Below are 26,300 nucleotides of genomic sequence, written 5' to 3'. Positions count from 1 at the left end.
AGAGACAGATGGAGTAAAGTCTAAACTATATTGGTAATAAAACTTTCATGAATTCCAGATTTCTTTTCGACTTTAAGCAGATCTCAGATATGATATGAGTAACCAAGAGCCGCATGGTACTGTTCGTTTTGAATTTGATCTTGATATGTTTCAGCACTTTCTATTGTTCATATAGCCATAGATTTCACTATTCTGATAACGGTTTCTATGTCTCTGTAACTTGGTTCGCTTATAGATGTCCACGACGTGTAGAACTTCAGCATAAATATTTTACAGTCCGAATTATAGAAATTGCGTCGTCTAGTTGAGTACAGAGTCTTCGGTAAGTATCGTTGATTGGCATAAGTTGATTGGATGCTGCTTTTCTAATTTTGCAGAAAGTTAGCACCACAGCGTTAGTGGTCAGAACTTTATATTCTCAAAACCTGACCCAGTTTATCTTCCCAAAGTTTGTATAAGTAGGTAGTTTCATCGACTGGAATCACATCTGGCTGGTCATTGTCATTACAAAGCCGAGGAGACGTGCTGTTTCGGAGTCGAACCAAAGGAAGGGGGGGTGTTAGATGAGTGGTATTAATTGGGGAAGTGTTGGTTAAAGTCATGCGGGTACCCGTTGCACGCAGAATATATATACATATATGTATTTGGCATGTCGGGGTTGCTTCTGGTTAGGTAGGAGTTTAACTTGACACAGTATGCAAAACGAAGTTGCCCAAGGGTCACTCCAGATCCTCGCGGCAGCTCGAGCTCTTCGTCTGTGTGCTGGCTTAACTCAATTCACTGGGAGGGAGTCGGTGAAGGTGTTAATATCTCCACCGTGAACAGTGGTCAATGTGTGTTTGAAGTTAGTTGTGTGCGTAGCCTGGTCGACGTAATCAAGGAGTGACCTCTTATGCTCTTTGGAGGCGGCTTCCCTACAAGTAAATGATTGCTGGTGGGATGTTTTCGAAGAAACTGTTTGGAGAAGCGTGCAATATGTTCCTTAACAGGAAGCAGTCGGAAGTCGAAGTTCTAATGTCATCGACTGTGACAATTATTGCAATAATGTTTCATATCGTTCGCAAAATCTTTGTTATGTAGGTGAAATGGCCGATATGACGATAATCGTAATTTTTATAATAAATGGAAGATAAAGATCAATATGTTGCTTAGCTGGATCTTGATTAATAATGGGCGCTCCGGTTGGTCACTTTTATTAGATATGTTTATATTATATTAGTAAAATTGTTGTTGGTGCTACAGCCTGCTGTGATTTTAACAAATGTTTATTCGGTGAATAGAAGACGGAGGGAAAAGCTCAAATGAAACAATTATTAGTTCTAATCTGAAAGGTATTTTCGGTTATTAAAATTATATTTCAAGCAATAGTAGTTGTACTCTATGGTGTCCATTAATTTTCAAGTTAATTGTAGTTTTGCAAACTCCCACTGAAGTTTTAGTTTCTGCTTTAAAGAAAGGTATATAATGTAAACAAGCTATTAATTTTCACTTTAAAACGTGCCCAAAACAGTTTACCTTTCCCATATAACTAAAATCGAATTTTTTTTGATACTTTGTAATCATTGCGTTTTATCTTCAAAGCAAACAAATCAAAATTTTTTAAAAAATACAGAAAAAAATACAGATACAGAATTTTTTACTGTATAAAAAAGACTGGAATGATATTTTTCATAAAAACATTCCTTTTAAAGTTATACGAAGATCAATTTATGCATCAAAATTTCTGTATTCATATGGTACACCATGGCGTATGAGCCACAAGAATGCATAAATCACTTGGATGCTGAAAATAAAGGGTTTACTTAAGTTAGGTCAGTTGGGCCAGACAATAGAATATAAGAACATCAGTATTTATATTTTCTAAATTGTTAAATTGGAGTTAAAATTAATTGAAATAAATTTTAATTTTTCCCAGATATAAACTCACCTACAATTTAAATCAACTAAAAGGTGATCCTTTTCGATGTTCCTTACTTAAAAAACCAACGAAACTTCAAACTTAATGGGGAATGTTTATTATCATTCAAAAGAACATTCTTTGACAATTATTTTTTGAAGATTATCTCTTTCAAATGTTGGTCGCGGCCACGTCTTAGATGGTCTATCCGTTGAGTCCAATTTTCGATAACTTGTTCGTGGATTTCGACCGGTAACTGGCGAATGACACGCGTGATGTTTCGCTCCAAAACCTGAATCGAGGCGAGGTTGTCCACATAGACTTTAAACTTTACACATCTCAACAAGAAAAAGTCTAACGATGTGATATCACACGATTTTGGTGAACAATCGACCGGCCCAAAACGTGAAATTATCCGCTCACCGAAGTGTTCTCTCCACAAATCCATTGATTGATGCGATGTGTGACAATGACCAGCCAGATGTCTTGTTGAAACATAATATCGACGAGATCACGAGCTTTCATTTCAGGCATCAAACAATCGGTTTTCATCTCGCGATAACGGTGGTCGCCTTTGATAGTGACGTTCTCACCGGCATCATTTTTGAAGAAATATGGACCGATGATTCCACCGGCATACCCATTGACCCAGAAACGGGCCTCATCGCTGAACAAAATTTGGCTCGAAAACTTCAGATCTTTTTGGAACTTTTCAAAAGCCAATGTAGCGAAGCGATGTCGCTTGGGAAGATCGGACGTCTTCAGTTCCTTCACAAGCTTTATTTTTTACGCTTTAAATTGAAGATCTCAACGTAAAATGCCATACGTCAGTCAGAGTAGCTGCGAACGACTATCCACGGTGTGCTATGTTTTCTTTACTGCGTGCTGGACGTGGTCTATTCGGTCGAATATTATCCAATAATGAATGCTGGGTCTCAGGATGGGTGATGGTGTTGCGAATTGTATGCTTAGTAGTCCGGTATTGACCGTAAGTTGAGCGAAGCCCACGAAACACATTCTTAAAAAAATATTGATTAAAAATAATATGACAGCTCGACATGACTCACGCGTGATCTGTCAAAAAAAGGCCATTGAAAATAATACCTCTACAATACCTCATAACGAAAACACAATTCTTTATTTATGCTCGGCAAAAATAGCCGAGTTCAATGTCAGTAGTAATTTTATTTTCCATACTATAATATTTTCGAAAGCGATTATCATCTCCTATGTCGGTATTTTATAAATATGTATTTCAATGCATGTACACGCTTATTGCCATTGAGCGCTTTTTAAATACAGAATACAATTTCATTGATTTGATTAATCAACCAAATCTACAGTTACATATTTGTCATAGCATTTGCAATATGCAAAATAATTGATGCACGAATGCAACTTTTTTCTTAACACTTTTCTAAGATATTACAAAATTTCACTACGATAACTCTACACAACTTGTATAATAGAAAATCGTATCGTTCATTGAAAAGGGCTTATACATATGCATATATGTATATACACATATGTAGATATATATGTATGTGTGATTATCCAATTGTACATTTTCTGCATATATACGTACAGTTGTTTATTTATATGTATATTTATTTGAAGAATTCTACAATATTATTAATACTATTAGTAAAATGTAAAAAAAGATATTTTCGCGCATAAAGTCTTTGTGATTGTATTGGGCCATGGCATAACTTTATGATTAAGCTCGTACAAAAACGTCGATATAAATTTCTGATAATTAAGTGAAATCCACATTTTTGGGGTTCTAACATATTACTTTCTAACCGCATTAATCGATAACAGTAACAACTACGCGAAATTCTTCTTTCGCCACGTCACAAATTTTGTTTTACAGAAACTTCAATTAAATCTGAAGAAAAATAATATATATGGTAAAACTGAAACAAGGATAAACATTGCCTTCAGCAACCTAACAGACAAATCTTTGGGAGATATATGTGAAGAACTTTGCTTCTTCTCCAAAAAATATGCTTTATTTTTACTCATTTTGACCATATTACAAAATGAGTCGAAAAAGAGATAAAACTGAACTGGTAAAGTAAGGGTTAACCTGATTCTATAATATATATACATATATATGTATATACAATTTATCAAGCTATCATTATAGCATTATATGATATTATATTTTGACCGTCTTAAAGGTTAATTTGGAAATAATAAAATGATTAAAATGAAACGAAAGTAAAGTGGTAAAGTAAGGGTTTACATGAAATTATTAAAATATATTCAAGGGTTAAAACGATCGTTGTCTTAAAATATCGCCAAAAATTTTTTATTTATAGATAATTTGGTAGGTATGTCAAAGATTAAAATTCTCCATTAAAATTATTATGTCCAATATGTCCACCAATTGACATTGATGTATTATATTATCAATGAATTTGTCCTTAACACCCAACGGAAATGAATTTGATAAAACTAAAGGCATTACTGTTCTAGAAAAATATTTTTTGGAGAGTTTTGTATAGATTGTTTTGTATACAAGTAGATCCTTACCCTTAAACGCCGAGCGGTTCCTCCAAGAAGTACCAATTTTTTGTAAATTTTACTTTTACATGAATGTTTAAATATTACATCATGTCACATGTTACTCTGATATATCCGTTATTCTTTAGCTCAGTCGCCACTTGTGTGTGAGCTTTGCAGTCATTTACGTTTTGACTTGAGTAAGAGTGCAGCGAAAAAATAATTTCAAGGAAAATTTTGTATTTTCGAGTGACTATTGTGAAAAAAAAGAATAATTAATTAGTGCTGAAAATTTTGAATTTTCATCGCTATTACAATTTAATTTAAATGTTTACAAATTTAAATATTATGAAATAAAACTTAAATGGTCCTTCGAGGAACCTCCAGGCTTTTAAGGGTTAAGAAATACCGCTTAACCGCTTATATTTCAATTTAATTCATTATATTTCAAAAGGAAACTGTGACTTGACGAGTAGATCGATCGATCGAGATTATGCTACTGATTATATTCTGGATACTAGGTGGAATGACACCTTGGAAAATCTTTTTACAATATATAATATATTAAAACAAAACATAAATCGAGTAAAATTAAATTTTCAACAATAAATTGAAAATACTTATAAAAAATATATAAAATTAATGTAATACAATAATATATAATATAGAGTAAAGATATGTTTAATAAGATCACATTATTCGCGAAGTATTCATAACTGACGCAAAAGCATTTTCCACATTGAAAAGTTGTAAAAGGAAGTTGCTATTGAGGAGATCCTCTTTGAAGTTCCAAAGGAAGTTTCATTCAACTATATCGTGGAGTGAGGTGGGGCTATATGCTCCAGTGGGCGTTAAAGGAAAGATGACGATGATATCATGGAAGTTTAAACATCGCAGAATCAAAAGTCTTTATGAATGTAACATGTAACTTTTGGCCACGAAGAAGTGTGTAAATGAAATATGATTTGTTGCTATTGGCCATCATTGATCAACAGGCGAAAGCTCAAAAGATGGATTTTGATATCAACATATGGTAGACGAAAATCTACCAGTTAGCAAGTTACAATAGTTACAGATGCTGATGAAAGAGGTTGCAGACCATCCCTGCATTGTATGTTATGGGGTTAGATGGATTTCCTAGGGCCTTTTTTCAACCATTTTTTCTCATTTTCTCATATAAAAAATGAAATATTTTATTAGAATTTTTTACAAACATACACTATTAACAAATAAATTCTGAAATTTTTGGGAAAAAGTATTTTGAAATCGGCCATTGGAATCGGTCATCGGAAAAAAGTTGCGCCTGCGTTGGCAGGATAACTTCTTACTGGATTATCTAAAGTGAAAAAATACGTGTTTTAGTTAAAACCTTCACTTAGAACTTGAACTAAGGAAAAATAAAATGAAAATTGGATTTTTGGCAGAACTTTTTACATAAAAATTAAAATTTCCGTGAAAATTTCGCAACATTTTTTTTTTCAAATAGGTGTAATCGAAAAAATAGTTCGTTCAAGTCTTTGAGAATTGTATTTCAGAGACTGGTTGATTAGTTCTCGAGAAATCTTGCCAACTGTCTTCAAAAACACAGTTTCGAGAAAAACGCGTTTAAAGACGACGCACTTAGCCTAGCTAGCCTCGAGCGCACAAGTTCTCAAGGCTGTATCTTCGAAACTATTACTCGGATCAACATGAAAATTCAGGAAAATATTCAAGAGGTGTTGTAGAATTTAATAAGATAATAAAAAATTAGATTTAATGAAACCTTTAAACCCACGTAATCCCTTAAAGAAGAGCTTGGAAGGTTGATGTGTATGAAAAAATGCATGAGTGGGATCGGACTGTTTTTAGTGGAAGCTACTTCACCTCCAGTCCAAATTTGATAACATAATTTTTAGTAAAATTGTAATAAAATATTTTATATCTAGAGCGAAACCCAAATTTGATTTTTTGATTGGTTGTACTAATATATATTACATAATAGTATTTTGATTAACATAACGCTGTTTAAGTAATGTATTTAAATACTGAAGTACTTATAAAAAAGTAGTATATTACCAAAAAAATCACTTATTCATTAAATATTTTTTATCTTTAAGATTTTTGAGATCAGTTACTTTTCTGTAAATATTTGTAAATGCAATTTTAATATATGTTCGTTCCGCTCAACGCTTTGTAATTAGTATAAACATTATTTTTTTGTGGCAATATATTAATGTAACTTAAGTCGACTGAAGTTAATGTAAGTGTTCTTGAACGATATGCTCCAGACACCATCTTTTATCACATTTTGTAAATGTGGAATAACTTTGTCAGCAAGAAACACCTTTTATATATGAGATTTACATAACTGGTATTCTTACAATTTCGTTGGATTATCTGCTGCATACGGGATTTATCGAATGACCACACGAAAATTAACTCTGTGACGATGCTTTCGACACACGGGTTCGTCTAGAGCTCATTAACTTTTCGAGAGCTGCTGGCAATCACACAGATTTTCAAATAATCCCACAAAGAGAAGTTTTTAGATCCGAGTGGCAAATCATCATCAGCTTTTATATTCGGGAATTCGTTGATTGACAAGACGCAATAGTCATTGCCAATACGTAAAGAGCCAAATAGTGTCCAGCTACTTGCGAATTCTTTTTCATATCGCCTTGTCCTCATTAACCATCAGACTTATGTGCATTGGCAGATTCCCTCCTGTCTGGTTTTTCTATGTCAGTTGGTCACAATGGTAAAAAATCGTGCCTGCTCGAAGTTAAAAAGGTCACAAGATAAGGGATCGCCTAGTGGAAAGATTCAGAGAGGTCCGTTCTGCTCAACATAATATTAATTTATAAAGAATATTTGATCAATGATGGAACGGCCAGGTCTATTATGGCTTGTAAGCACCTTTCTTTAAGACAATATTCAATATTTTCACACAGACATTAAACCTGGAGCACCCTGCATTTTGAAACAAAGCTTTAGCATAGGGAATTTCACCTTACTCAAGCTGAGAATTTGAGGTTATGAAAAGCTCTTTAGCAAAAAAACAAAAAAAAAATGATTGGTTTACGTCGACTTAGGCTTTTTTAACATATGCGCACACATTTCTATTCGAAGAGCGACTATCAAAAACGTACAGCTATCGTTTGCTTTCAAAGTATATAATAAATATAAATGTATATAATATTTTTTAATATAATATATATGCGCCAGATCGACTATACTTAATGATCATTACTACTACTATTACATTTTTCATTTGCTTTTGTTATTAAATTGGAAAAAGCCGAGCTTACAAAAAATATTCTCTACATAAATACTAAATATACTTTGGCTACAGTCTCTCTAAGTATTTGTATATACTATTTTATACATATGTACGAGTATGTATAATTGGAATGTATGTATGTGTGTATTATATTTGAGCCTAGAGGCTTTTGCGGCCTTTGTTTGTGTGTGTGTGTGTAAATGCGCAAGTAAAATGAATGGAAGATCGCTTGGTCATTTGATTTATCTACCACTTAATATATATATAACTAGATAGAGAGCTTAATCTAATATTTTTGTTACTTTTTGTAAGTATTTTAAGTAGCGAAAGTAATATTTTTGTAAGTAATACTATATTGCATTTTTAGGTTATGTTTATATGAAAAAAGCTCCGTTTTGATTGGCATGCAAGTAAGCTACTATTTTAAGCTAAATTTATGTATATGTGTGCGTGTGTTTGTATTTCGCTTTAAAATCGATGCTTTAATTATTTTTATTCACTTCTTTATTGTTTTTGTTGTATATACTCAGTAATATTATTGTTGCTATTGTGTTGGTTGCGTTGGCTTCGTATTGGTTTTTGTATTCGTACTTTTTAGGCAATTGATATCGGTAGTACATATGTATTATTAAAATGCAGAGAGCAAAAAGGAACTATGATGCTTGATAAATAGTGTGCGAGAATAAAGCTACAATGTTTTTAATTTTCGATTTTCGATTTTATTTGCTTTTTGTTTTGCTTATAATGATTTGCAAGTGAATTATTTATGAGTTTGAAGCGTGACTTGGAAAAAGGTTGTGCTTTAAGAAATGTGGTAATACTTATATACCGTTACGGCAAAACCTATGAAGAAGATGTGGTTAAGAGTCCTTCCCACGACAGTCGGGTCTAAGTAACCGAATACGGATTTTTAGCCGGAAAAGGGTTGCCAATGCGACTGCAGGAATGTTTTGTGCCGCTACAACAACAACTGATGGTTAAGAAGGAAGATAGAATAGAATAGAAAATAACTGAGGGTTTGCACTACGACCTATAGTCTATTGCTTCCTCTTCTATATCCCATTTGGTCACAAAGGTCTAGCACTCTGAACAATTCCAGGAGCGTGCTGGACATGACTGAGGTGATGTGATCCCTGTCCACGTAGATGGAACCTTGGGCATTGAGCCTGCTACTGCGAAATCCAGCTCAGCATACGCTGGTCAACAAGCAGAACTTGTACGTTCATTTCTGGCCTAAAGTGGGCCAAAGAGGTTCTGACTGAAGACTGACGGACGAATAGGCTCACGAATAGGTTTTGTCAGGCGCTTTTTATCAAAGCTGTATGGAGAAGGCCAGTTGGAATCTCCTTTCCTCTATTTTGTCAAACGAACCTAACAAACTGGCTGGGATTGATATTAACCGCCTTAATAAATTTGTGGTTACTTCAAAAGGCATCGTCTATCTATGTTTTTGGGTAACACAAAGGACGAATTTATATATTTCCAAGCGAGCTATATCGATACCTAAGCTAACCTATATACCGTTACCATTACTGGATATTATTGGTCGGTCTTAAGGTGTTCGGGAAGAAAATTTGCAAAAACTTATTAAAATATGAATTTTTTGAGCAGTGGATTTTTTTATTTAGCGGAGTAAGACATTGAGTGTGCTACCGACTATAGCGATCTTCCAACTTTGTTATACCACTTTTTTAGAAGTAGAGTCTTTCTCAGCTATTAGCTATAGAAAAAATTTAAATGAAAAACTTGTAGGAAATTTTATTTGCTACAAAAAGGTCAGAGCTATCACTAATACTTTTCGAGATATTCGTCTTTTTAAGTAAGGCTTTATGGAATTATCATAGATATTACATATAAAAAATCTCTGAAAATTCCATACAGCTTTACTTAAAAAGGAATTTTTTGTAGCAAATAAAATGATAGCGATTTTGTCATTTACATTTTTTTATAGCTGCTGTCATTTTCGAGATAAATTCAAAAAAATTCGGTTTTTATGGAAAAATCAGGTTTAGAGCCTCGTACTACCTCGCCGGTGTGAGTTTCGACTTTGTCGCAATGGAAACTTTTGTAGAGTGTTTAATTCTGAGGAATATGTGTCTAAAGTCAAAGCGATGCCATAAAATGCCTCTGAGCTATAGAAATTTAAAGATAAAAAATCACGATTGTCGTGTATTTTCAATGGAAAATTTTTACATGCCTCGGTCATGTCCTTAATGTTAATATTAAGGTCTATAATTTGTAGAGAATTTTTGTTAGGGTATTTCCAAACAAATTTCATGAAGGGATTGAAAAAAATGAATAGTTAAAAAAAATATATACAATAGTCTTCCTTGAAATTGTTAAAGTGTCTAATATCCGCCCTCAACCGAAGTTTTTGAACTTTTTTACTTGTTTAATTTTAACAAAAACTTTTTGGCTTTGCGTTAATTCGAAACTAGATCTTAGAGCACAGCCTTTCTTCGATCATGCTTAGATACAACTTTAGATCGGTTTGAAGACAAATTTTGAAGAATTTTGTCAAAAAAATATTTATATGAGTTCAAATTAGATCCGTGATCGGCATATTTTGATCAAATGTTCTACCCTAATGTTCAAAAACTCAGATATTTGCATATTAAATCGATCTACATAGTTGTATATCACATAAATTATATAGTACATCTATTCACTTGCGGAGATGTCGATTTCATTTTTTATTTGGTGCGTGAAGTAATGATTTTTCGCGCTTGCAAGTAAACGTATCTTTTTATGCTATTATTATAAATACCTATGGTATGTCAATATGTATGAAACGCTTACGCTAATGATCTACGATTTGTATGTATGTAATTCGTATGTGTAAACTACGAGATTGCAAAGTTCGTTTATAAAGTTTTGAAGCAAAAATTGTGCATTTCCGACGATCATTAAACAATCGAGTACCTAACTACTCGCTCGTTATCACTTACGAGTACATACTAAGTATGTATGTTTGTAGGTAAATTTGGCTAACAACAGCATAATTGATACCACTTTTATATGAATGTATTCGTACATATGTATATACATACATACATATATCGTAAATATTTTCGACGAATATCGTAATTTTTTCGACCATATCGTAATTTTTTTGTCGAAGATCGTAAGTCTTCTGACAATATCGTAAATACTAACTTCGTTCAACGCTTTTGAAGCGCTTGTAATATTACTTCCGCCCGCTATATACATCGACTTGCCCTCATAAGACGCTTGTGTGTATCCGCTTTAGGGCCAAGCGAAATTGATGCCGGTCATTTGGTAAAATTTGTTGTTGAACGGTCGATAGAATTCGCGCAAACGTTCGATGGCAGCTTCCTCTATGTGCGGATGATTGCGTCCTTTCGTCTTGCCCAAACAATGTGGCGTGGAACGCGCTTCCGACTTGAATAGACAGGGGAAACCTTTGGTGGCGTTAAAGTAAAAATGTTTCTCAGTCACGACGCGTTTGAGACCCAAGAAGTCTTGTACACGTCCAATCTCATAGGCAGGATCCATAATAAGCCGTTCGCCGCTTATGAAGAGCAATTGCGAGAGCGGAAAGTATTTCAACCACTTCTCCAGATAACGCGAGTATACACCTATTTTGACCGGTCCCCAAGCGGTGTCCACTACCGCGAACGAGCCGTTGACGAAGGCTAAATCTTCGAAACGTTTCATATCCGATTTCTTGCTGGCCGCTTGCGTATAGTCGGATATGGCTCGTGTCACAGGATCGCGCACAACAATTAACAGCCTGTTGGTAAGAAAAGTTATGTGTAGATTTTGGAATTTAGTGAATTTAATAAGAAGCAAAACAAAGTTTCCAAAGTAATGACTCATAGTTATTTAAGTAGTTTTGTCCTTTCAATTGAATTTTGGATGGTCAAGCTAATAATAAACTCAATAGGTAAGTCACTCATTATTCCCATCCTGTTGATGAGTCGACGTTACGAGTTTTCGGGAGAAAGGTTCTGCGGAAGATTTTTGGTTCTTTGCGCATTGGCAACGGTGAGTATCGCATTCGATGGAACGATGAGCTGTACGAGATATACGACGACGTTGACAGAGTTCAGCGAATTAGGAGAAAGCAGCTACGCTTGCTAGATCATGTTGTCCGAATGGATGAAAACACTCTAGCTCTGATAGTATTCAAAGCAGTGGCCGCCGGATAAAGCAGAGAAAGAGGAAGACCTTCACTCCGTAGGGAAGACCACGACCTACACTTGAAATATTTAATTGTCGCCAAAAAGCGAAAAGAAAGAATGAGTGACGCTGTTGTAAAATCGACTATAACAGCGTAAGCGCTGTCTACGACAATGAAGAAGAAGAAGCGGGAACCGCATTAACCTAATTGTCGCCAAAAAGCGAAAAGAAAGAATGAGTGGCGCTGTTGTAAACTCGACTATAACCGCATAAGCAGTGTCTACGACAATGAAGAAGAAGCAGGAACTACATTAACTCGCCCTGAAAGTACAAGAGGCCCTTGATAGTTTAGGGTTTATGATGAGCTTTTTGTCAAAAAAGGAATATTTTCAAAGAGGCTTCGTAGGGATTCTGATATAAGAGATCAATAGCCGATTAGTTTTCGAACAACTTTATAGGTTTCCCCGATGGATCAAGGTCGTCCAAAAGAGATCGAAATGACAATTTTCTTTTTTCTATATTTCAGATAAAGGAGAATTATGATTTCTAAGAAATATTTTTCAACGTTTGAAGATATTTTCAATAATTCGCTAACTGGCGGATCACGGATCTAGAGTTAGATAGCTAAAATCATGGAGAAAGAAAAGTAGTTATCTGGTATGAACGGAATTTGAAAAAATTTTGTGACTGAATGATAGGACTGTATTTTAAGAGTGTAAATGACTTATTCTTTGTCTTAAAACACACTTGGCTCTTCATTCTGTGGCCTGTCATTTTGTAGAATCGTTTTGAGGCTATGATCATTATCGGGCGAAGTGGCAGAAATCGGGTTGCAAAATTGTGTGATTTGGTGGCGCTCGCCCTTCTCCTTAAGGAATTTTTAAGGAGGCAAGACTTTATCACTAAGTTGCTAAACAGAATAAGTCTAGCCTTAGCTGTGGTTAATAATGGTTCTCTTCCCATTTTATCTTAAAATATAGTGCTAGATATTAGCATACGCACCTCAAGCCGTCACCTAACAAAGGTATGTTGCTACTTTGAGAAGCTGACGTGAGTACAGTATTTGAGGATATGTTAGGAATAAGATTCTCAAATAAAATACTCGTAATACAGTCGAGCTAATCTGTCATATTCTAATTTTGATTCGCCGCGCCTTTAACTCACTTTGTCGCCGCATTCATTTGATGCACCCGCTGCGGCACCTCTTTTGTCACAAAATAGCTCGGCGTCTTCTCCATTGTTATTTGACCCTCAATGGTGTAGGGCATGTGGTGGCGATACCAGCGCAGACCACGCTGATAGTGACGATCAAAAAAATGCACCTCACAGCCGGCGGCGCGTACATCCGGATGCAGACGTATGAATTCAAGTAGCGCGCGTGTGCCGCTCTTCTTCACGCCAATGATGAGCGTGTCGGGCAGATGACGCGACGGATGCAAACCTTGTTGACGTAGGAAACGATATTTCGGTGAACCGTCAGCAGCTTCCTGTGGCGGATTGCTTGCATTGTTGTTGTTGGTTGGTGTTGTTATTTGAACCACTTAACGTCGCAATATGTACAACGGATGAACCGTGATTTCTTAAGCTTAAAGCTTCCGGTGTATGTTTCGATGCCACACCGACGACACTAACGCTGTCATTTGAAGTATCTAGCTTCGTGGGTGGCGGTGTTGTAGTAGTAACGGTGAGCTCGTCATCGGAAAAAAGTAGGCCGCGAAATGGATTCTGTGAGATGTAAATTTTTGTTAGTTATTAGTCAATATAAGTTGATTTGAGGAGAGCCTTAACTTGCTTATAACATTTGTAACGTAAAGGGTGGCTCATAAATTGTAGCTTCACGAAATTTGACAAGGATCCAGAGTAATGCTACAACCACCGATGAAATTGTTTAGATCGGACCACTATAGCACATAGTTGCAATACAAGCTGAACAATTGGAAACAAGTCCTTGTATGGAAAACATTTTATTTGACTATGTATCTTCTTAAAATTTGGCATGGATTATTATCCAGTCCGAAGAAATTGTTCATTTCGGATCACTATAGGATATACATAGCTGAATAGGATACAAAACTGACCGATCAAAATTGACATCAAGTTCTTGTATGGATTCTTTTGTATTTACTACTATGTATGAGCAAAAAATAGTAAAACTTTGTTCATAATTTTAAATTTCTTAATTTGTTCTTCAAAGTCTATGTCGTCCCTCTCAAAGTAATCCCACTTGGCACCAATATTTTTTTCAATCCTCGAATAATCCTTCCGCAATAGCTTTAATTTTGTTTGACTCAAATATAGCGCTACAAAAGTTTTTTCAAATAGAGCAAAAACAGTGCAGGATATCGATGAAATTTTGTATTCCTCTGAAAGTACATATGATGTTAGTGGTTCACTCGCTGAACCCAATTTTCGACGGTTTTCCAGCTAAAATCGGCCGATACTGGTGCGATTTTACGTTCGATATTCATACGAAATTCATCAATCGTCGCTGGCTTGTTGGATTCGACTATAGAGTTGATGTAGCCCCCAGGAAATAGTCTTACTGTGTCAAAGCGCACGACCGAGGCGGCCCATTGGCTGGGCTATTCAGCCAGAGGTGAAACTCATCGCTGAAGACGATTTTTCGATAAAAATCCAGATCCTTATCAAACTCAGCCCAATTAGTGAACAAACGACGATTCTGGTGGCCAAGCGGCTTCACTTCTTGCGTCAATTTTGATCTTGTAAGAATGGACTCTTTTCGCAAAATACGCCACAACGACGTCAAAGAGAGCCCAACGCTTGAGGACGACATGTGAAGGACTGATTTGGGTCTTCCTCAATTGATGCGCTAGCGGCAGCAAGCCGCCACCACTTTTTCCTCGCACAATCGTTGATCTGACATGACGATTATGACGACCATAAATTGGACTTAGCGCTCTTAAAGTTGAGGCCACTGACTCCGATTAGTACATTTTAATAATTTCGACTCGTTGTTGGATCGTATATCTTTCCATGACGATTTCGGCAAACCTTATTGAAGGGAAAAGTCAAAAGAACGGTGAAATATATGACATCGTTTGCTGTCCTTATTGGTCTATTTTTGTAGCGTCCTATAGAAAAAACCCGTTAATATGTTAATAACTTGTCGACAGTTTCCTTGAGGCCGGTCGGAAGGAATTCGGAGTGCACCACATCTCGATAATCGTAGAAAACTGTCAACATAACCTTGATTTTGGACCTTCTTTGAAGGCTTTGGCTCACCTTTGCCACGATATTTGGCCGATGGATTGTCTGTATCCAAAACTCATCGCCAGTAATAATACGTTTTATGACATCTGGTAGTCGAAAAGCATTGTTTCACAGACGTTAACGTGACGCTGTTTCTAAAAAAAATTTAGTGATTTTGGAACCAATCGTGCCTTTACTTTTCTTAGACCCAAATGATCTTTCAAAATGGTTTTCAATAATCCTACCGATATTTCAACGATGTTAGTAAGATCCCTGGCTGTTTATCGCCGAATGCACTTTATGCAAATCAGGGAGACAAGCGTAAGCACTAATGATTATTTTGATGGGACATTTGGCACAGGTACACTGACAGTCAAACCAAACAAAAAAAAATATTTTCGAAATTTAAAGTAAAAAGTCTTACTATCTTTTGCCCACTATGGTATGAAGGGTATTTAGCTGCGGTGCAACCGAAGTTTACGTTCTTTCTTGTTACACGTTTAAAAGCCGGTCACTATATGAACCACCCTTATGTGTGTGTAGCATCTGCAGCATAATTTGCTTACAGCCGATTTAATGTAAGACATCTCCTTGGTGTGCAAAATAATATCAAATCTGTAACGCTAACCACGCACCTTTTGGAATGTCCGACTAATGCTTGTTAATAGGCACGAATTGAATGTATATGATACATATATTAGGGATATGCAAATTAGCAGCGTTATCGCCAAACTGCGATTACTGAGATTGTTGAACCAGTTCATGACAAACATACTGCTGCGGCGCTGCCCTCGTTGCTCGTTTTCTCCATCCAAATCACACAAAATGCACAAATTCGGTCGACTTGACGATATTAATAGCGCTCCGAACAACTACCGTTATAAGTACACACATCACAACTTGTTCAACTTAACTATGGCCACTACATTTTGCTAAAAAACACTGATTTTCTGATTTTCGACAGTCACTACATTGCTGTGTGTTGCTAGAATAATTGCACAATTGCACTAATTTGACGAAGAGGAAAATTTCCAAAATTTCCTGCAACGATTTCCCAGCGAAAAGGGTTGATTTCGCACAGCTCGGCTTGATTGTGTGTGATGGTGTGTGTGTGTGGGTGATTGAGCGTTAAGGCGAATGAGGGCAATTTACAAATACCTATCCATATATACATATATAGAAGTATATATGTCGATAAGAAATCAAGTCAAACATTTCTATAACGTTTGTATGTGTGTGTGTTGGTGTGGGCGCAATAAATGTCAAATATCCGCCATGAAAGTGGCGAGGAATGTTTGCTTGCCTTCCAAACTTCACGCATTTCGCCAAATGATAAAGACGAATGACGCACAAAAACAGAGCATGAAAAGCAGAGCAGCAGCATACATAAACAGAAGCCGCTATAAAAGCGCTCCAAAAGTAAATGTCAAAAAGGATAACTGACAGCTCGCTTTATTGGTAGAACGCCGCTGCCGTTGGGGGTTGTTTATTGGCAGCGAAAAAGAGCGCTTGCTGAAAGCTAGCAAAGCAGCAAGCATTTTTCCACACCGCATCCACATTCACACACCATTCAGGTACTACTTTACGCACTGTACGATAACCGTTTACGTCGAAGTTCGACGAAAATGCGCTCTCGCTGTGCCGAAGTGCGCCCCTGCTGCGCGAAGTTGGCGGCTTATTGCCGTAAACATTTGCAGCGGATGTTGAAGGGTGAAATGCTGTTATCAACCCTGCGAGCGTTCGTGCCGGCAGTTTCATTCATGAAATTCGGCGTCTTTGCCGAATTATTTGTACTTGCGCAGTTCGTATTCCATTCGGAGCAAATCGCTGCTGGCTCGTGATTATACGGAGCGTATGAGTTACTACTTTGGCTAACTGAAAGTTGATTGCACAGTGTGTTTGTAACATAATACCAAAACTCGGTATGACTGGAAGATATTTGCGAGCGGCTTAATTCAACTAGACGTCCGATAAGAGCGGTCTGTTGTATCTGTTTTGAAATTTAGCGTACTCTTGAATTCACGGTCTTCAATAAAGCATCTAAGTTGTTGAATACTATATTTTCGCATAACTATTGTCCGTTCTGAAGAAAGTTGACATTAGACGAGGTATAAACCCTTATCATTCCTTCATTACTTTCAAGGATGGCACATTTTTCGACTGTTAGCGAGAAGTATATTATAAGTTAGTTCATTACACCAACGTGGACAGATTTTTTTTTTAATTTTGGTAATGCGAGGGTTACTGCTTTGCTGTTTTTTCTTCTTTTTGTTTGGCGTAGACACCGCTTACGCGGTTATAGTTGAGTTTACAATAGCGCGCCAGTCGCTCTACGTTTTTGCTGTCTGGAGCCAATTGAAGATTCCAAGTGTAGCCAGGTCCTTCTCTACCTAGTCTTTCCAACGGAGTGAAGGTCTTCCTCTTCCTCTGCTTCCTCCGGCGGGTACTGTGTCGAATGCTTTTAGAGCTGTGTCTCGATTCGCTGAACTAAGTCAATGTCACCGTACATCTCGTACAGATCATCATTTAATCGACAGCGGTTTTAGCGCTTGCAAATTCGCAAATGACCATAAATCTTCCGCAGAACATTTCTCTCGAAAACTCGCAACGCCGACCATCCTTCCTTTGCGTAAGGAACCCAGCTGAAGCATGAAAGTCTTCATTGAAATCGGTAAAATCTCAAATATCTTCCATATTGAGAACCATTATGCCAATTAATTTTATTATGGTGTATGTTTAATTTGATTTCATTCAACCATCACGATGTCTAAAATTACAGATAGGGTTCTGTTACTCATTTTCAATTGGAGAAAGATTTTGGCGAGACCTAGCAGATTTTATAAATTTATCCGATTATCTGGATTCTGGTCGTTCTGAGCTTTGGATATGTGGTTTCAAAACTATCTTCCTCGGCCAATCCATAGTTCATCCAAAGTAGAGGCATTTTGGGTTTTTTTCATTCTGCGTTATTTAGTTCGATTCAATTCTTGCACAAGAAATACCAAGAAATTCTAATGAGATTAATTTTTCGCTGGAAATTTAATTTATTCTCACGAATGATAATTATCTGCGCTTCTGCTTCGACTTCCCGCCTCCTTGTTTCGGCTGACCTCTCGCGCCGTCGACTTTCTTACGCTGGTTTGGTAATGTTGACGTGCGATTTTCGATATCGACATGTAGCTGTTTATTTGTGGTCTAGGGGTTACCATCGCTCATAACACTTAGCCAGAATACCCGCATAATCCTTCGAACACATCGGTTAAGGAAAGATTGAAGCGTTTGTGAAACACTCGCAGTAATGTTTTACGATTTAAGTTACAAAATACTATCTGTAACCTTACTTGAGTTGGAGCTCCAATATTAATATAATTTTTGTAACGATTGGTTCGACTGTGCTTGTGCCAGAACTGAAGCCGCTCGACCTTCCCAAACGATATGTCTTCACTCTATGAAGTCTTGAAAAGTTCCAGGAAGATCCGACGTTCTCAAGCCAAATGTTTTGTTCAGCAATGAGGTCCATTTCTGGCTCAATGAGTATGTAAACAAGCCAAATTGTCGCATTTGGGACAAAGACATTTCATAAAAAAACAACGGTTTTGTATGGTTTGTGGACCGGTGGAATCATCGGTCCACGTTTCTTCTTTCATCGGTGAGATCGTAACCATCAAGGGCAACCGTTATCGCGCCACTATTTGATGCCTGAAATTGAAGCTCGTGATCTCGGCGAAATTTGATTTCAACTAGATGACGCCACTTCCCATACATTGCATTAATCAATGGATTTATTGAGAGAACCGATCATTTCAGCTTTTGGGTCTGTGTGTGGATCGTGTGATATCACATCGTTAAACTTTTTCCTGTTGGGATATGTAGAGTCTAAAGTCTATGCGGACAATTCCGCTTCGATTCACGCCTTGAAGCAAAGCATCGTACGTGTCATTCGCCAGTAACCAGTCGAAATGCTCGAACGCGTAATCGAAAATTGAACTCATACGTAGCCGCGGCCAACATTTGAAAGAGATAATATTCAAAAAATTAAAAGCCAAAGAATGTTCTTTCGAATAATAATAAACATTTCCCATTAAATTTGAAGTTTCGGTGTTTTTCTTTAAGAAAGCAGGGAACTTCGAAATGGATCACTTTTTATAAAGAACCATTTGGTGTGAAGTGAAACTCTCACATAACTCTCCAATCACATTATTGTCTCTAATCAAAGATAACTTCTGTGGCACAACACTTTTTATCTCAACGCCTAAGATACCTAGCAATTTGAAGAGTGTGTCATCGATGCAAGAATGCGGAGATAGCGTAGTAAATCAAACGTTTCGAAAGCCTGCAAGCGCGCAGATGTAAAAATAGAACAAAGTGATCAGTTATTATAGTATTCTCACACCGAAATGTACCATTTTCCAGATATTTTTGGTAAACTAGAACAGAAAGTTTGTGTCTATATTTCCATAAGCAATTTTATTTTCTACAGTTTTCCTGTGCTTATTCGCGAGTGGCTGCTTCTTCGGCTATTACTGCAAGCATGCCTACGTCTACGACAATCTGTGGGTGCATTGGCACGCCTTGCTAGGGGGCGTTGTAGCTGTGGCCTTGGCGGGCGGCTTAACTTTGCGCAAATATTTAAAACGCCAGCAGAGTTATGATCACTTCTATGTGATTTTCTACGGTCTGATATGCTACCTTATCAGTTGTTGCTTCATGCTGACGGGCAACTTAAGTACGTAGCTTACAAAAGAACAAAAACAAAGCGCCGCTTCTATTAATATGCTCAATACTATATTATTTGCAGATATTTGCTTTTACTTCGGCTTCATCGGCATTGGCACTACGCTCATTCCCTGCTACAGCTACATCAGTTTGCGCAGTTCGTCGCGTGGCCTGCGCCCGGCGCGCATAGCATTTGGGAATGCACTGCACTTCGCCGGCTTCACGGTGGGCTTTAGCGTATTCAACGAGTTCGAACCGATCTATTGCGGTTGGATCTATTTGGGCATTTCGCTCTTCATGCTCGCCGGTGTCGTGGTGAACGAGGTGCTCCAACATTTGGGTGTGCACAATTATAAGGTATCCTTCGATCTGGCCTTCAATCTGCTGAATGAGGAGAAACTTGTGTTTCTGCCGAACAAAGCGATCTATGCGCTATTTGTGGGTCGTGATGACTACTATGTGCAGCGCAATCGTCAATGGTGGGTTGTGGGCGTGGCTGCCGTGTTGATGTTGGAGCGTGCGCTACTATACTTAGCTTCGTACCTGCAGCTGGCTTGGAGCTCCACTTTTGCATATATGGCAACGCAGTATTTGTACGGTCCATACGTGCTCTACACGTTCGGTTGTGCGTTGGGTAGCGCCTTGATGGCACGTTACAAGCCGAAATTGTTGTACCTAATGTTTGGCGTTATCAAAATTACGGCGCTCTCTGCGTTGCTGGGTGTTTATGACGAAAATGCCACAGAGCAATGTTTCTACTTTCTGTGCTTCTACTATACCTGCATCGGCGTGTATTCTAGCGTGGTTTTCCAACTAGTGCTCGAATGTACGCCTTTGCTCTACACCGAATTGGCGCTCGCTGTAGCTTACGTTATAGAACTGCTCGTCTTGGAAGTCTTAAAGTACGAAACGTTGGCAGATGACAATTGGCAAGAGTTGCTGGGAATCGGTATATTCAATATACTATTAACTGCAGCCTGCATTGGACTTGTATGTATTTTTGTGCCGCGCTCACGTGGTCTCATTGAAATGCGTAATAAACTGATGGGTGTGAGACGGCGCCGACCTTCGACGCCACCACAAACCAAACTATGGAATACGAATTATTTTGTGTACCACGATCTACAACCGGACGATGTGCGTTGCGTGAAGTTGGATGGCAATCGTGTATTTCAGCAGTACCCGAAAGAATCAGATGCGAGTGAGGAGCTGCCTAAGGTAGGTGAGCGGCTTGCAAGTATTTGTTCAGGGAAGAAAAGTTTTTATTGAGGAAAATCCAGAAGGCCCTCCAAGCAAGTTATAAAATTTTCATATTTTTTCGATTGTTACAAAAATCTAAGATATAATAAATTTAAATAAAAATTTACCAAAAAAAGTTTTCGTTTCCAATTTTGTCGAGTTTTTAAGTATTTTCATAATTGCTTTATTGTATGAATGTACCAGTCCAGATTAGATGTTCAGTTAGAAGTTAGAGTGTGAGCGCGATCGGAGAACTGCTCCATGAACATCGCTAAAGAGCAGTTTTGCGATAATTTCGATTATGCGGTTTTTATCGAAGTGTTCATAACTCAATGAGACTAAAGAGTTATGGTTAATGAAGAAGAGCTAAAACCGAAAACAAGCTCGTCATGTTACGTACTCACTTAGTTTCATATGAGTTTTGCTTTCCATAACGGAAGACAAACTTGTTGGAAAATTAAATTCGGGGAAGTTCAAAAAAGTTCCAGTTGTTCAAAAGTTAGTGAAAATAATTAAGAAATTCGCAATATTTGAAATTTTTGGAAAATAGGGAAGAATGCCAACCAATCCACCAATGAAATTTGTAAAGTTTGCGGTGACGATGCTGTATCAGTTCGCAGAACAATGGTTCGCTCGCTTCTGTTCTGGAAATTTCGATATAAAAGATGCACCTCGTTGAAAAAGTCGACGAAATTATGGAAAAGATTGACCAAGACCATCACATAAGCAGCCACGACATCGCTAAGGAACTTAACATTCATCACCAAACAATTTTGAAACATTTGAAAAAGGCTGGCTACAAAAAGAAGCTCGATGTTTGGGCACCACATGAAGTGTCTGTGAAAATTTAATGAACCGAATTAACATCTGCGATTCCCTGTTGAAACGAAATGATATCGAACCATTTCTGAAGCGAATGTTAACAGGAGACGAAAAGTGGATCAAACGGGACAATAATGTGCGAAAAAGATCATGGTTCAAGCGTGGTGAAGCTCAACAAATGGTCGCAAAGCCAGGATTGACGCCTCGAAAGGTTATGCTGAGTGTTTGGTGGGATTGGAAAGGAATCATCCACTATGAGCTGGTCGAACGATTGATTCTATATTTACTGTCAACAACTGAGAAGATTGAAGCAAGCTATCGAAAAAAAACGGCCAGAACTGATCAACAGAAAGGACTTCGTCTTCCATCAGGACAACGCTAGACCACACACATCTTTTGATGACTCGGCAAAAACTGGGCGAGCTTGGCTGGGAAGTTTTGATGCATCCACCATATAGCCCTGACCTTGCACCATCGGACTACCATTTATTTCGGTCAATGCAGAACTCTCTTAATGGAGTAAATTTGGCTTCAAGAGAAGCCTGTGAATATTACTTGTCTCAGTTTTTCGCCGAGAAACCAAAAAAGTTTTACACTGATGAAATAATGTCTCCAGCGGAAAAATGGCAAAAAGTGGTCGACCAGAATGGTATGTACTCGATATTTGATTCATAACAATTCATTATAAATTAAAAAAAATAAGTTGAAGTTTTATTCGAAATACGAAAAGACTTTTTCGACTATCCAATACTTTCAATAAAAATTTTTTTGAGTACATCGTGGTATCGGAACATCATTACTTGCATCTTTCTTCTAAATTTATAAAAATGTACCATTAACACATACATTTATCAGCCAAAAAATGTTAGAACACATTTCAGAAGTCATAAAAGTCAGTTCTTCGAACTTGTCAATGGTAATACGTCTACTTCTAAACCATTTCTCAAAATCTTACATCCTGATATCACTTAATGTCGTGACCTGTTCCGGAAATTGATTTTAACAACGGTTTCGAGGATTGGAAAAAACGTTGCCACAAGTGAGTTGGGACCAAGGACGATTACTTTGAGGGGGACGGCATAGATTTGGAGTAATAAATTAAGAATTTTAAAATTATGAACAAAGTCTTACTATTTTTTGCTCATAGTAGTATAACTACAAGTAGTAAAACTATGAATATTGAATGTCGCCCCCACTTTCCCTCTACTCTAATAACTAATAAGGTTGGAATTTCCTTTCGAACAACTGATTGATTCACTGACTATGAAAGTTTTTGCAGGTGCAGAACGATTACAGATACAACAAAATTTATATAAAAAATATCATTTTTGTTTGTGGTATCTCTGCATATAGTAACAACTGGATTGTGATTCTCGGGCAACATCACTGCTACTTGGATGTTAAGAAGGTTATAACGATTAGATATACGAACGATAGATATAGGCATTTCGCTAATTATTGATGAGTGTACAGACGCATGCAATTCCTTAAAAGCAATAACAATTTTTACTGAAATGTGTTCAAAAAATAACGGGAGTTTTTACAATTAGAAAAACTTCTCAAACACGATTTTTGGTGTAGGGAAAATACGGAATAATGTAAATATGGAAAAACCGCCATCATATCATTCACGAATATTTGGGCATGAGAACGTTCTTTGCAAAGTGGATGTCGCGCGAGTTCAATACTAATTACGTTCTGGCAAAAAACGACGAGGTGATGATTCTGAGCAGTGTTTGGAGATGTTCAAGCGTAATAAAAACGAGTTTTTGCAGTGATATGTATCAATGGATAAAACATGGCTACTCTATTTCACCCCGAAGTCCAATCGACCGTCATCTGAGTGGATTGTAGACGATGAACCCATACCAAAGAGTGGAAAAACAGCAAGATTATGTATTTTGGGATGCGCATGGAGTAATTTTTACTGAATACCTTGGAAAAGGAAGGACCGTCAACAGCAACTATTACATGGCGTTATTATACCGTTTGTAGGACAAAATCGCCGAAAACGGCGACATTGGAAGAAAAAGAAAGTGCTGTTACACCAAGCCAAAGCACCGTGTCACAAGTCATGGCAAAAATCCATGAATTGGGCTTCGAATTGCTTCCTCATCCACCGCATTCTTCAGAACTGGCCGCTAGCGACTATTTCCTGCTCTCAAATCTCAAAATAATGTTCGCTGGGAAGAAATTTTCGTCGGATGAAGTGGTCTACTTTCAAGCAAAGGACAAATCGTACTACAAAAATGAAATCGAAAAGTTGGAGAGTCGCTATAATCAGTGTATCCCCCTGAACTATATTAAAAAAAAAAAACGAATTTTGTAAACAAAATGTTTTTCACTATGGTAAGCCAGTCAGTGCTGCGCAATTATTAAAGATGGAATACGTGTTCTAATGTATCCACAACTTCGAAACGAAGTCTTCGACACAAGGAATATATACCAACTCCAAGAGTATGAGATCGGGAAGGTTTTATAGACAATATAACCAAAACCCATTATGTTCGCAAAATTTATACGAATGGATAACAGAAGTTCCTCGTCCTCGATGGAAATCAGTATTGACAACAGATTTTTAAAGTCAACAAAAGGGTCAAGAAAAAATCATGATCATTGGGCATACTGTGTTAACTCTCTCAATTTAATTAAAATATCTCATATACTGAAGTCACTTATCGAATGTACTATATTTTTAAAGAAAAAACCCAGAAACTTCAAATTTAATGGGGAGTGTTTATTATCAGCCGAAAGAACATATTTAGGCTCTCTATCTCTTTCAATGTCCAATTTTCAATGCCTCGTTCGAACATTTCGACTGGTAACTGGCGAATGACACTCTTGATATTTTGTTCCAAGGCCTGAATCGAAGCGTGTCTGCATATACTTTAGACTTTACATATCCCCATATGAAAACGTCTAACGATGTGATATGACATCACCGTGTGGGAAATGGCGCCGTCTTGTTGAAGGCAAATGTCACTGAGATCACGACTTTCAATTTAAGGCATCAAATATTGGGTTACGTTCTCACCGGCATCATTTTTGAAGAAATATGTACCGATGATTCTACAGGCACACAAACCACATGAAACCATTTGTTTTTCTGGATGACATGGCAGCTTCTTGAATCTCTTCTGGTTGCTCTTCGTCCCAAATGCGGTAATTTTGCTTGTTTACATACCCGTTAAGCCAGAAATGGGTCTCATCGCTCAACAAAATTTGGCTTGAAATCATCGGATTTTCTTGGTACTTTTTAAGAGCCCATAGAGCGATGTCGCTTGAGAAGTTCGAGCAGCTTCAGTTCTTGCATAAACTGTATTTGGTACGCTTTCAATTTAAGATCTCGACGTAAAGTGCTCCAAGTCGTTCCGTAAGTCAGTCCGAGTTGCTGCGAACGGCGCCAAATTGACTCTCCACGGTCTTCGTGTACACCCTCAGCTTCGGCTGCTATATTTTCGTCACTGCCTGCCTGACGTGGTTTATTCGGTCGAATTTTATCCAATAATGAATGCTGGGCCTCAAAATGGGTGATGGTGTTGCGAATAGTACGCTCAGTAGGCCAATTATGTTGACCATAAGTTGAGCGAAGCGCGCGAAACACATTCTTTACAGAAAGTGAATTTTCGTAACAAAGTTGAACGATTTGTACACTTTGTTCAGGAGTAAGTCTTTCCAATTAAGAAGAAAAAGAAGAAGTCTTTCCACGATGAAATGCCAAACAATACTGAACAAAAATAACTTGACTGCTTGACACGACTCACGTGTGATCTGTCAAAAGAAAAAACTAAATTTTTAAAACCTCCCTTGGATCACCGTTATATAAATTGTATCTGCCATGCAAAATATTCTCTAAAGAAATCGCCTTGTTTTTAGGCGCTCACATTAGGTGTGCTCCCAAAATTTATCAGAGCATGGTGTGACTTTATTTTAGGGTGTTGCTAGCAATTTTTATGAGTATAAAATATACGTTTTTGTTTTGAATATATACCTTTTATGGAAATAATTTAGATAAGCGATATGTTGTCATTTATTGGAAAATTGCAGGGCAACCCTGACAAGTTATTGTTTATTGTAATAGTGCTCCTAATTAGTTGCACGTTGCTGTATATATGAACTCTTTGATTTATAGTGTTGTTGACTTCTATTATCTGTATAAACTACCCACCCGATTACTCGTTGAAGGCACTGTACTGCCTATGCATGTGATTAATAAGTAATTGAAATTATTTAATTTTCTTGACTTTGACATTTATTGTAACAAATAAACAGTAATTAATTATATTTTTGGATAATCAAATAAATAACTGCAAAAATATTAACGAATGAGTAGCATATCGACAAAAACTTTGTTTTCCAAGTTGCCAATGTTCAGCAGCTCGCCCGACGGCCCAGCGAGTATGCCAAATCGGCTACTTCATGCGCTCACACATGCTCACTAACCAATCTTATCTTATCGCGTTTGGTAACGGACTTTATCAGAGAATTTTTCAAGGCAAAAACAAA

At 37.2% G+C, this 26,300-nt stretch overlaps 2 protein-coding genes across 2 annotated transcripts; one reads left to right on the top strand and one right to left on the bottom strand.

The window, feature by feature from the left end:
- Positions 1-9,592: 9,592 nt before the first annotated feature.
- On the bottom strand, positions 9,593-16,008 carry LOC126758024 (heparan sulfate glucosamine 3-O-sulfotransferase 6). The gene is given in 4 exon segments (XM_050472008.1): positions 9,593-11,418; positions 12,972-13,330; positions 13,332-13,532; positions 15,653-16,008. Coding segments are annotated over 4 exon segments (1,206 nt in total). The 5' UTR covers positions 15,791-16,008; the 3' UTR covers positions 9,593-10,910.
- A 3,406-nt stretch (positions 16,009-19,414) lies between these two features.
- On the top strand, positions 19,415-21,021 carry LOC126759298 (uncharacterized). Its single transcript, XM_050474035.1, has 3 exons — positions 19,415-19,439; positions 19,498-19,743; positions 19,816-21,021. The coding sequence occupies exons 1-3, from the start codon at positions 19,415-19,417 to the stop codon at positions 21,000-21,002; spliced, it is 1,458 nt and encodes a 485-aa protein (XP_050329992.1). The 3' UTR covers positions 21,003-21,021.
- The last annotated feature ends 5,279 nt before the right edge of the window (positions 21,022-26,300 follow it).

The sequence above is a fragment of the Bactrocera neohumeralis genome, chromosome 5 (genome assembly GCF_024586455.1).
Source record: "Bactrocera neohumeralis isolate Rockhampton chromosome 5, APGP_CSIRO_Bneo_wtdbg2-racon-allhic-juicebox.fasta_v2, whole genome shotgun sequence".
NCBI lineage: Eukaryota > Metazoa > Arthropoda > Insecta > Diptera > Tephritidae > Bactrocera > Bactrocera neohumeralis.
This window is presented reverse-complemented; position numbering and strand designations above follow the sequence as displayed.